This window comes from Rhinopithecus bieti, unplaced genomic scaffold (genome assembly GCF_001698545.2).
Source record: "Rhinopithecus bieti isolate Rb0 unplaced genomic scaffold, ASM169854v2 scaffold_10315, whole genome shotgun sequence".
NCBI lineage: Eukaryota > Metazoa > Chordata > Mammalia > Primates > Cercopithecidae > Rhinopithecus > Rhinopithecus bieti.
In genome coordinates this window covers 109,063-122,056 of record NW_016806560.1, presented here as the reverse complement: position 1 = coordinate 122,056, position 12,994 = coordinate 109,063, and the positions used below count along the sequence as shown (strand labels likewise).

The window sequence follows — 12,994 nt, the reverse complement described above, 5'->3', positions numbered from 1 at the left end:
ACCATTTCTAACCACCATTTCTTCCTTCTCTGATTGTTCCCAGTGGGACCAACACACACACTGGAACTGAAATTCCTACTATTTCCAAAGATGTATTGAAGTCACACACACTGAGATTTACTACAAAGGAAACTCTTCTTCCAAAAAAGACAAATACGTGTTGTTTTATGTTTTAGTGCAGCATTATTTACAATAGCAAAGACTTGGAACAAACCCAAATGCCCATCAATGATTGACTGGATAAAGAAAATGTGGTACATATATACCATGGAATACTATGCAGCCTTTAAGAAGAATGAGTTCATGTCCTTTGCAACGACATGGATGAAGCTGGAAGCCATCATTCTCAGCAAACTAACACAGGAACAGAAAACCAACCACCACACGTTCTCACTCATAAGGGGGAGTTGAACAATGAAAATACATGGACACAGGGAGGGGAACATCACACACCGGGGCCTGTCAGGGTGTGGGGGACAAGGGGAGGGAGAGTATCAGGGCAAATAGCTAATGCATGCGGGGCTTAAAACCTAGATGATGGTGAGACCCCGTCTCTACTAAAACACACAAAAAATTAGCCGGGCGTAGTGGCAGGCGCCTGTAGTCCCAGCTACTCCGGAGGCTGAGGCAGGAGAATGGCGTGAACCCGGGAGGCAGAGCTTACAGTGAGCCGAGATCGCGCCACTGCACTCCAGCACTCCAGCCTGGGCGACAGAGCAAGACTCCATCTCAAAAAAAAAAAAAAAAAAAACCTAGATGATGGGTTGATAGGTGCAGCAAACCACCATGGCACATGCATACTTATGTAACAAACCTGTACATTCTACACATGTATCCCAGAATCTAAAGAAAAATTTAAAAATAAAATTAAAAAGACAAGTACATGTTGTTGTCATGCATGTCCATGTGAAGAGACCACCAAACAGGCTTTGTGTGAGCAATAAAGCTTTTAATCACCTGGGTGCAGGCGGGCTGAGTCCAAAAGAGAGTCAGCGAAGGGAGATGAGGGTGGGGCCGTTTTATAGGATTTGGGTAGGTAAAGGAAAATTACAGTCAAAGGGGTTGTTCTCTGGCGGGCAGGAGTGGGGTCACAAGGTGCTCAGTGGGGAGCTTTTGAGCCAGGATGAGCCAGGAAAAGGACTTTCACAAGGTAATGTCATCACTTAAGGCAAGGACCAGCCATTTTCACTTCTTTTGTGGTGGAATGTCATCAGTTAAGGCAGGGGCAGGGCATTTGCACTTCTTTTGTGATTCTTCAGTTACTTCAGACCATCTGGGCGTATACAGGGGATGCGATGGCTTGGCTTGGGCTCAGAGGCCTGGCAGTTGTTTTATTTAGGTACATCTAAGCCCCCAAGAATTTAAAGAATTTAAATTGGCTCTCAAGCTATTCAGTCATATATACAGAGAAGTTATCTAAGAAATCCTTGAAGTGTCATCTATATATGCTGATATTTTAAACTTCATCTTTGGTTATTCCGTTCCTGAGAAGAGTTAGAGAATAGTTAGCTTTTCCCTCAAAAAACAAATTCCTGAGAGATTGTGAAAAAGCCTGTCTAAAGATATTAGTTAGTGATATGTAGCGCTAAAGCAGTTTGCTGTCATTTTTGGTGATCTTTTCAATTGTTTACTAGGATTAAGATATTGAACGTGGTCTCAGGTCGATCTCTAGAGTAGGGAAATGATTGTTGCTGAGTACTTATCATGTCATATAACACTTGGGTGTCATGAAATGATACCAGCAAGGGGTTTGTTACAGTTTGGCAAAATTTATCCTTGGGAAACTTCAAAGCTGGAAAGATTACCAGGTGTATCTGGTAGCTGGTGGGCTAAAAAGGAGGTCTTTATAGGGTGTGCCTTAAGGTCAGGCCTATTGGATTGTATATTTGTAAACAGAACCTGCAGAGATTAGTCCTTACCTCAGGCAGTTCATGATTCCACTCTAGAGAGAGGCATTTGTCACTTATTTGTCTTAGACCCTTGTCCTTGTTTTGCAAATGCAACCATGATATCTTAGCAGAGAGGTGAAACTATACACTTCCTTATCTAATTCATTTGTGCATTATTGTCATTCCTGTTTAGGATTGATGTATTACCATTCCCTTTCATTCGAATTCACTTGGAAGTAAAGTTTATCCCTGATAGGAGACCCCTTTTTAGATTACATGTACTTACCCCTGACCAGTAACTGTCTCCCGGTAGTCCTGTGCACTGCTCGGCTTGAGACTGAATTCTTATGCTTATCATGACTCCTTTGGATGAATCTAAATCCATTCCCAGAGAAGAGTGTCAACTTTCCCTCAGGGCTGTGTGGGGGAGGTAGAGATGCTGGAACAAAGCTGCGAACCTCTTAGGGAGGTAAAAGAGAGGAATGCATACTTGATAGCCAATAGTGTCAAGTACAGTTATGTTCTTGCAGTTTCCAAGGTCTTTTTTTTTTTTTACTTCTGAAGTATAAAAGTACTCTCAGCCTTTTTTAAGGCCTTAAATACAACAATGATCCTTTAAAAATTTATTCCTCCAAATTGTACTCTGCCCCCCTTCTCCCATAAGAGCTTGTTGAAACAGACATCACACCTGGCTCTTCCAAATATGCTTAGCACTTAGTACAGGTGCTGGACATCATAGGCACAGAATGAATATTTACAGAATAAATACATAAACAAACATAACTTGTTCTCTGAAATCGCCTGAGATTCGAGAACCTCGGACTTTGTGTAGAGTAAAACAAAACAAAAATCCAGATCTCCAAGAGTCTTGAGAAAAATCTCCCTGTAACAGTGATGCCTCTTTTCTCTCCTGTTTTAGTGTTGGCATTTTGCTTTGATTTTATTTTATAAAGTTTATGACTACCTTAAGTAGCATTAAAATTCTACTTTTTAGTTTCATGTAACAGGGTGACTATGTTTTGTTTTTTAAGTTGTTAACATACCATAATGTAAAGGCGTTGACCATATTTTTTACTAGATTGCTGATTTTCTGTTTTAACTCCCTAAGCCTTTCTTTTCTGCACACTACCAGGATAAGCAGGAAGAAAAGGATGTTTAAAAATGAGAATGCATTTTAACAGGTCTCGTGTGTACTTTCTGCTAAGTGTTTCTCAAACCATCATTGTGTTGGGTTAACTTCATTAGACCCGTTTAAAAGGTGAATATATAAAGTTCAGAGGCAAGTGATTTTTCTAACATCTTTGTATCAGTTATCTATTGCTGCTATGACAAATGACCACAAACTTAGTGGCTTAAAATGCAAATTTGTAATCTCCCAATGGATTCTTTTTGCTGCACAAGTAAAACCAATTCACTGAGACAGTTGTATTGCAGTTGAGAAAGAATTTAATTAATGCAGGGCCAGCTAGTCAAGTTGCAGACGAGAGTTTATTACTCCCATCAGCCTCTGGGTGGGGGCCACAGGACCAGTTGAGTCATGAGTCATCATGGGTCCAGGTAGAGTCAGTTGGTCACCAGAATGCAAAAGTCTGGAAAACATCTCAAAAGACAAATCTTAGGTTCTGCGATACTGATGTTATATGACGATGATGATGATATAGGAGCAACTGGAGAAGTTATAAACCTTGTGACCTCTGGTCACATGACTCCTGGGCAGTAAGGGAATTGTAGAAACATAAGCTGGGGGACAGTGGCTGGTTGTCCTTTAACTATGCCTACATCTTAGCAGAATTCAGGCCTCTCCCAAAATTCTAATATTGTGGCCTTTCATTAGTCTTACAAAGGTGGTTTCATCCCCCAACAGGGAGCAGACCAGTTTTAGGGAGGGACTATTATCATCCTTGCTTCAAAGTTAACCTAAACTAAAGGCCACGGCAGGCAGATTACCTGAGGTCAGGAGTTGGAGATAAGCCTGGACAACTTCGTGAAACCGCATCTCTCTAAAAATACAGAAATAAGCCAGATGTGGTGGGCACTTCTGTAGTCTCAGTTACTTTGGAGACTGAGGCAGGAGAGTCACCTGAACCTGGAAGGCAGAGGTTGCGGTGAGCCAAGGTAGTGCCATTGCACTCCAGCCTGGGTGACAAAGCGAGACTCTGTCTCAAAAATAAATAAATAAATAAATAATAGACAAACTAAACTAACCTAAATTCCTCCCATGGGTAGCCTGGCCTACGCCCAGGAGTGAGCAATTACAGCCAGCCTGTGAGGCTAGAAGCAAGATAGAGTCAGCCAGGCTAGACTTCTCTTTCACAATCTTTGCAAAAGCAGTTTCAGATTTTTTCTCTTACAGGTCAGAAGTCCAAAGTGGGTCTTATTTAGCCAAAATGAAAGTGTCAGCTGGGTGGTATTTCTTCTGGAGGCTGGAGGGAAGACTCTGACTCCTTGCTTTCTTCCAGCTCCTAGAGGGTGCTATCCAGATTCCTTGACTCACGGCCACTCTCTCCATCACCAAAGCCAGCAGCTTAGCATCTTCAAACGGTTCTCTGACTTTGACCATTCTGCCTCCTCCTTCCATTTCTAAAAAAAAAAAAAAATCCTTGTGATTAGGTTGAGCCCACCCAGAAAATCTAGACTAATCTCCCCATCTCAAGATTATTAATCTGAGGCTGGGAAGGAGAGGGGATGAAGAGAGGTTGTTTAATGCATACAAATATACAATTAGAAGATATAAGTTATAGTGTTCGATAGCACAATAGGGTGACTACAGTTAAGAATATGTTATTGTCAGGCCAGGCATGGTGGCTCACATCTGTAATCCCAGCACTTTGGGAGGCTGAGGTGGGCGGATCACCTGAGGTCAGGAGTTCGAGACCAGCCTGACGAACATGGAGAAACCCCATGTCTACTAAAAATACAACATTAGCTGAGTGTGGTGGCACATGCCCGTAATCCCAGTTACTCGGGAGGCTGAGGCAGAAGAATCACTTAAACCCAGGAGGCAGAGGTTGTGGTGAGCTGGGATCATGCCATTGCACTCCCTAGGCAACAAGAGCAAAACTCCGTCTCAAAAAAAAAAGAAGAATAAGTTATTGTATATTTCAGAATAGCTAGAAAATATCTGAAATGTTCCCAGCACAAAGAAAAGTGTTTGAGGTGACAGACATCTGAAGTACCCTGACTGATCATTATGTGTTCTATGTATGGATGAAAATATTACATGTGCCTCACAATGTGTACAATCATTATGTATCAATGCAAATTTGAAAATAGAAAGATCACCAATTGCATATTTGCAGCCTCTGGATAGCAGCCTCTTTTGCCCTGTAAGGTAATATATTCAGTTCTAGGATTTAGGACATAGAAATCTTTGAGGGAAGCATTAACTCTGCCTATTGCAGAGACCCATATAATGTCCTAACACGGTTGACTTTCTCCAGGTTTCTAGCTTTCTGCATATACAAGAAAAGTTTTGGCTTTTTTTTTTTTTTGGTTTGGTTTTCCTGGGACTTTTTTGTTGGAATTTTCTTTTTTGATTTTAAAAAAAAATAAAAGCCTCTGTGTTTGTTTGAATAAATTGAAGTTGAAAAAAATGTTCAGTGACAGTAACGATACCTTAATAACATAATGGGAGAGGAGGCAGCGTCTTGGCAATTGAGACCTGTGAGTTTTAGACAGAGATGTTTAAAACTTGACATGTTGCATGAACTCACAGAGTCTTCTAACTTTTGTCTTTTAGGCTTATGTACAGAAGTACGTCGTGAAGAATTATTTCTACTATTACCTATTCCAATTTTCAGCTGCTTTGGGCCAAGAAGTGTTCTACATCACGTTTCTTCCATTCACTCACTGGAATATTGACCCGTATTTATCCAGAAGGTTGATCATCATATGGGTTGTAAGTATTACCACTACTCATTAACTGATGCTACTTCTAAAACAACTGCTTCCTTTGATATTCAAGTACTTTGCAAATATGTTTTTTGTTTGTTTGTTTGCTTTGTTTTGTTTTACCACTTAGAGTTGGATTTGTTGCCTAATTTACTTTGGAAAAATTAGAAAGCAGTGAACACAACTTGTGTTCCCTGAGCAGTAAGGGAATTGTAGCAAGGTAAGCTGGGGGACAGTGGCTGTTTGTCCTTTATGCCTACCTCTTTGCAGAATTCAGGCCTTTTCCAAAATTCTAATCTTGTGGTCTTTCCTTAGTCTTACAAAGGCGGTTTTCATCCCCCAGCAGGGAGAGGACCAGTTTTAGGGAGGAACTATTATCATCCTTGCTTCAAAGTTAACCTAAACTAAAGGCCAGGTGGGTGGATCACCTGAGGTCAGGTGCCCGCCAGGTTCAAGCGATTCTCCCGCCTCAGCCTCACGAGTAGCTGGGACTACAGACGTGCACCACCACGCCCGGTTATTTTTTTATTTTTAGTAGAGACGGGGTTTTGCCATCTTGGCCAGGCTTATCTCTTACTGCTCTGAAAACAACGTGTTTTATTTGCAAAAACCAAACCTGTGATTTTGTGTACCTTGAGATATACTTTCCCAAGGGTAGATCAAAGTAGGAGAGGGCATAAGTGATGACCAGAGAAGAAAGGACCTTTCTAAGGACCCACAGAGGGGTATGAAATGCATCCTCGCAAGAGGCCTATTTTAGTAAAATTTGATCAGAAACTAAAATCAGAAGCTGTTGAGCAATACCTCCAAGCAGTATTAAGTGACCATTCACATAGGAGAGGCCAAAACACATAAGGCAAAGCACCTTCCTTGAGGGAACGTCTAGTGTAGCAGGAGCAGCTGCAAATACACAGAAACCATGTGACAATCCCAGGTAGACAGGCAGAGCCTTTTTCTGCTGTTTCACTGGTAACCCTAGCATTTAATTTTGTTCAGGGCCAAATGAGTTCTGATTTTATGTCTCATTGAAGGAAATGGTAGACATTTGGAAGGCAGCAAGGCATACACAAGATATGCAAGATATGTAGGTTTGGTATCAGAGAGACCTGAGCTCAAGTACAGTCCAGGCCCCATCTGTGTGCCCTTGCTCTGAGCCTTACCTTCCTCATTTGTAAAATTGTGTGAATAATGTGCCTCCCCAGAATCATCCTGGGAATATCTAGAGTGTATACAGAGCTCTAGGCCTGGCATGTGGAGGACTCTGTAGGTCGCTATTTGAGCATGATAACGCATAGTGACTAGTGCATGAAGGTGAAGGAGTCTTGAAGATCAACCAATTCTAAGGTCGAAGGTTATTTAGCTGGTGGAGGGAACTTCCAGACAAGACTGTTTCCCTGACTCAAGATTCTGCACTAGAAATAGAGGTTCCAAAGCACTTGGTTGGGTATAAAAGAGAAGATTTCAGCGAGTGACTTTCCTATGGTGGGCTTTATGCTTTCTCATTTGTGGAACAAGTAGAGTGGACTTGATCAGGGCTCATAAATTCGAATGTTCTCAGGGGCAGGGGACAGAAATAAAGCAGCAATGTCCTGAGTCAGGGTGAGGGGTGACAAGGGTGCAGTATCCACACAAACCCTTCACCACGTGGCGACAGAGGGACTAGGGAGCAATAGCCCCTGGCTCCACCTGGGACTCCCCATCCCTGTCTCCCCACAGCCCTTTTTTGAAATCTAGCTTCTGTCTAAAAGTATAATGTGAGAGTCTGCAAAAGCATAGGTATCTTGCAAATCATAAAGAGAACGTTAGTCCAGTTGTCCCTCCTCGTTTCTGAGGCCACTTCTGTGTCCGTGGAGCAGGCAGGATGGGGGCAGGAGAGAGAGAATGGGAGTGGTCCTTCTGTTCTTAAGATCTGAAAACCCATGGGCTTGAGTATCTTTCCCACTGTCATTTATTTTCTAAGATTGTGTGTGTGTGCGTGTGTGTGCATGTGTAAGGTATAAGTGTGTATATATATGTATGTGTGTGTATATAGGTGTGTATATGTGTGTATATACGTATATAGGTGTGTGTATATATGTATATGTGTGTATATAGATGTGTGTATATCTGTGTGTGTATATAGGTGTGTGTATATGTATGTGTGTATATAGGTGTGTATATATGTGTATGTGTGTATATGTGTGTGTGCATAGGTGCATATACATGTTTATGTACATAGGTGTGTATATATGTGTATGTATGTATATAGGTATGTATGTGTGTATAGGTGTGTATATGTGTGTATAGTTATGTGTATATATGTTTGTGTGTATGTATATAGGTGTGTATATATGTGTATATATGTATATAGGTGTGTGTGTATAGGTATGTATATGTGTGTTTATGTGCATGTATGTATATAGGTGTGTGTGTAGATGTGTATATGTGTGTATACGTGTGTGTATATGTGTGTAGGTATGTATATATGTGTGAATGTATGTATATAGGTGTGTATATGTGTGTGTGTATAGATGTGTATATGTGTGTGCATAGGTGTGTGTATATGTGTGTAGGTATGTATATATGTGTGAATGTATGTATATAGGTGTGTATATGTGTGTGTGTATAGATGTGTATATGTGTGTGTATAGGTGTGTGTATATGTGTGTAGGTATGTATATATGTGTGAATGTATGTATATAGGTGTGTATATGTGTGTGTGTATAGATGTGTATATGTGTGTGTATAGGTGTGTGTATATGTGTGTAGGTATGTATATATGTGTGAATGTATGTATATAGGTGTGTATATGTGTGTGTGTATAGATGTGTATATGTGTGTGTATAGGTGTGTGTATATGTGTGTAGGTATGTATATATGTGTGAATGTATGTATATAGGTGTGTATATGTGTGTGTGTATAGATGTGTATATGTGTGTGCATAGGTGTGTGTATATGTGTGTAGGTATGTATATATGTGTGAATGTATGTATATAGGTGTGTATATGTGTGTGTGTATAGATGTGTATATGTGTGTGTATAGGTGTGTGTATATGTGTGTAGGTATGTATATATGTGTGAATGTATGTATATAGGTGTGTGTGTATAGATGTGTATATGTGTGTGTATAGGTGTGTATATATGTGTGTAGGTATGTATATATGTGTGAATGTATGTATATAGGTGTGTATATGTATGTGTGTTTATAGGTGTGTATATGTGTGAGTGTATGTATACAGGTGTGTGTGTGTGTGTTCTAAATCCCAAAACCTTAATAATGGTTGAGTGGGGCAGATGATGAGAAGTACATTACACAGGAATATCTTATAATGTGTTTGATCCGCTCATGGCCAGTTATCTCCCCCACTGAGGGTGGCAAACTTTCCCTGAGAGCTGGGAAGACCTCTAGACTCTACAGAAGGCTGTGGTTAGGGAACTCTCTGCTTGCCATTATTGGTGGTTATTTTATGCTTTGTATTCCTCATTTCAAAGCGTCAGAGTGCCTGTTTGAGGCAAAATGACAAGTTTTGTCATAGAGTGAGGCAAATAAAATCTTTGCCCGAGAAAGGAAGAAATAACCTCTGAATCTGCAGTTCGTCCTGAGGTTTGGCCACCTGTTTCTTGACTTTTTAAAATGGGCACATGACCTGGTTCACCAGTCCCCCTGTGCTGAGAGTTCTGTAGTTATTCTGTGTGGTCACTGTAAGGCAGTGTGAGAAGCCTAACGTAGTGTGAGAAGCAGTGTGAGAAGCTAAGGTAGTGTGTGCATTCCTGCCAGTGCCTGGGATGAGAGTGGAGGTCATTCCAAGGGGAGAGAGGAAGAAAGGAAGGAAGGGAGGGAGGGGGAGAGGGAGGTGCAGGTGTGCTTGCGTGTGTTTGTGCATCTGCATGTGTGTGCATGTATTTGTGTGTGTGTGTGTGTGTGTGTGTACGTAGGCGTGTTGGGATTAGGGGTGCTCTCTGATGGGCTACAGAGACAATAATGAGAGATACTTGGTTTGGCTCCAGAGTTAAAGGTAGACAAAAGGAAGGGCAAGTCCCTTAAGTGGGGGCGAGATTGGGCGCCTGGGGTGGATAAGGGTTAGGTTCTGGTACTTGGGCCAGCCAGGACCATCAACTTCCTGCTGAGGCAGTCTTTCTTCAGTAAAGGATATCCCTAAATTAGTGGCTGCTTCTTCAAAGGGGTAGGGATTAAGAACTGTTAATTACATGAGGGACAGAGCTGGAAGTCTTGTATTGAACATCTTATCTCACCCAAAACTCATTGGAAGGCAGCTTTGTTCAGGATTGCCAAAGCTTGGCAAATTTTATGTTAATTTGGGAATTGTCACTGGATGAAGCCCCTACAGGTTTTATTGCTTTTAAAGATATTTTGTTACATTCAGGGTAACTCACACTGTCTGAAGTAGCTCAGCAGAATTTATGCTTGTATCAAGTTCTCTCTCCTCACAATCATAATTAGTCCTCACCTGTATTGTACATCTTCTGTTGCTTTTATAGGCATCTATGTTCATTATCTTATTTGAGCTTCATAACAATGGGCAGTATCATTTTTTTTTTTTTTTTTTTTTTTTTTTTGAGACGGAGTCTTGCTCTGTCGCCCAGGCTGGAGTGCAGTGGCCGGATCTCAGCTCACTGCAAGCTCCGCCTCCCGGGTTCACGCCATTCTCCTGCCTCAGCCTCCCGAGTAGCTGGGACTACAGGCGCCTGCCACCACGCCCGGCTAGTTTTTTTGTATTTTTTAGTAGAGACGGGGTTTCACCGTGTTAGCCAGGATGGTCTCGATCTCCTGACATCGTGATCCACCCGCCTCAGCCTCCCAAAGTGCTGGGATTACAGGCTTGAGCCACCGCGCCCGGCGGCAGTATCATTTTCTAAATTGGAATAGTAATATTTCAAATATTGATAAGCCATACCCTATATTGAGCATTTAGTATATATGCCATTCACTGTCAGAGTGCTTTACGTATTTTACTTCACTTAATCCTACCAGCAATCCTGAGAAATAGTTATCACCAACTCACTTTACAGATCCTGAAACTGAAATATAGAAAGGTTAAATAACTTGCCCAAGGTCACACTGGATTAAGTGGCAAGGTGGATTTGATCCTGCACCCAGATCTTGTCTCCCAGGGGAAGCTGCCATGGTTGTTTCTTAGAAGAACACAGCTAAGTGGCATAAGGAGCACAATATTTTTTTAAAGATGCTAAAACTGGGGCTTCAAGCATTAAAATGATTTGCCCATAGTTTTCTTCTATTGCATATTTGTTTTGGTTTGTGTTGCATTTCTGTCCTTTTGGCATTTATTAACCCTGTATTCTACTTAACTGTTTCTTATCTACCCGTCTTAACCCATTTATGACTAGTGTTCCTTTATTGGAACGCAAAGCTTGTGGGAGTTACTTATATCCTACCACTCAAGGTCATCGCCAAGGTCTGATTTTTCACACACAAAAATTTGCAACCTCCAGCATAAATGGGTTAACAAACCTTAACAAACCCCACAGTATGGGATAAGCTTTTGTTAGGTTAGCTGAAACACATCAATCAATTCACCACTTCTCTCCTTTATTCTGTATCAAGGTTTTTAACCTATCTTTGGGCTCAAAAGAATTTTAGATATTTGGTCAAAAAAGACAGCAAATGGATTTTCTTATTAGGATGCTTATAAAGAGATATTGAGGACGATGTTTCAGAAGATGAGTCACTGCCCCATGGCGTGATTATCTAATCTCTTCACTTTCATTCTGGCATGGTGACAGACCTAACAAAAAATAAAAGCTTTAAAGTTATATTTCTGTAGCTTTAAAAGGTTAGAGGCAACTTCATTGAACTTGGGTGGTGTTTAGTTTTGTAACATGAAGCAAAATCTCACGTTTTTGCTAAACTCCTCATTTTGTGAAATAGCAATGCAAACATTGATACCACAACTGATCCTGGGAGTTTGGAAGCCTCATTTTCTCTGTTCTTGTGATATTTTACATAGATATTTCTTTCCACGGATACTTCATGGCATTCATAATGAGATGTAGGAAAAAATCAGATAAACAGATAAAAATGGAAAGTAAAGGGAGCACAGATACAATAGAAGATGAAAGTCCAGACTAAAGTGAAATGTGGCATGCTGGTTCAAAGGTGAGCCGCAGATTCATATTTGAGCTTTGTCTTGACCAACCAAAATGAAGTTATGTTATCCACTAGGAAATCATAAGCCTGTTTCTAAGAGAACAAACCTTTTCCTGACTCATGAAATTGATAGAATTGTCAAGGCTAGTGATACATGTTGCTCAATTATTTCCTCAGAAGTATCTAGTGTCAGTACCTGCTTATCATCCATGTGAGAGTACTCATTCTGACTCCTTTTCCTGAACTTTCTGTGTTCTCATTTTTAAATCATTGCTAATTTAACCAAAGAAAAATGGTATTTCCATGCATGTAATCATTGCAGCACTATTCACAATAGCAAAGTCATGGAATTAACCTAAATGCCCATCAATAATAGAACGGATAAAGAAAATGTGGTACATATGCAGCCACAAAAAGGAATGAGATCATGTCCTTTGCCAGGGCATGGATGGAGTTGGAAACCATTATCCTCAGCAAACAATCACAGGAACAGAAAAGCAAACCACATGTTCTCACTTATAAGTGCAACTGATTGATGAGAACACATGGACACATGAGGGGGAACAACACACACTGGGCACCTGCTGGGGGGTTGGGAGGAGGGAGAGCATCAGGAAGAATAGCTAATGGACATGGGGCTTAATACCTAGGTGATGGGATGATCTGTGCAACAAACCACAATAGCACATGTCTACCTATGTAACAAACCTGCACATCCTGCACATGTACCCTGACCTTAAAATAAAATTGGAAAAAAAAAAGAAAAGAAAATGGTATCTCAGTTCACTTCCAGTTCATATATAATTAGTGAAGATGAAAACATTTTTCATACTTTTATTAATCATTTGTATTAACTTGTATGAATTGTCAGTCTGCCTTGTGAGTATTTTTTTTAAATGGGCTTTCATTTTTTTATTGATTTCCACCAGTTGTTAACATAGAATGATACTGAATTTTCTGTGTCTCAGAGGCAGTGTATCTTTATATGTAAGATGTTTAGGCCGGGCGCGGTGGCTCAAGCCTGTAATCCCAGCACTTTGGGAGGCCGAGATGGACGGATCACGAGGTCAGGAGATCGAGACCATCCTGACTAACACGATGAAACCCA

The 12,994-nt window shown here is 40.8% G+C and overlaps 1 protein-coding gene across 1 annotated transcript in view; it reads left to right on the top strand.

Annotated features, from left to right (window-relative positions):
• Positions 1 to 12,994, top strand: part of SGPP2 (sphingosine-1-phosphate phosphatase 2) — a 143,124-nt gene that overhangs the window by 46,487 nt on the left and 83,643 nt on the right. Inside the window, exon 2 of the mRNA XM_017876825.1 lies at positions 5,629 to 5,787. Coding sequence (XP_017732314.1) covers positions 5,629 to 5,787 — 159 coding nt within the window. The remainder of the gene's footprint in view (positions 1 to 5,628; positions 5,788 to 12,994) is intronic.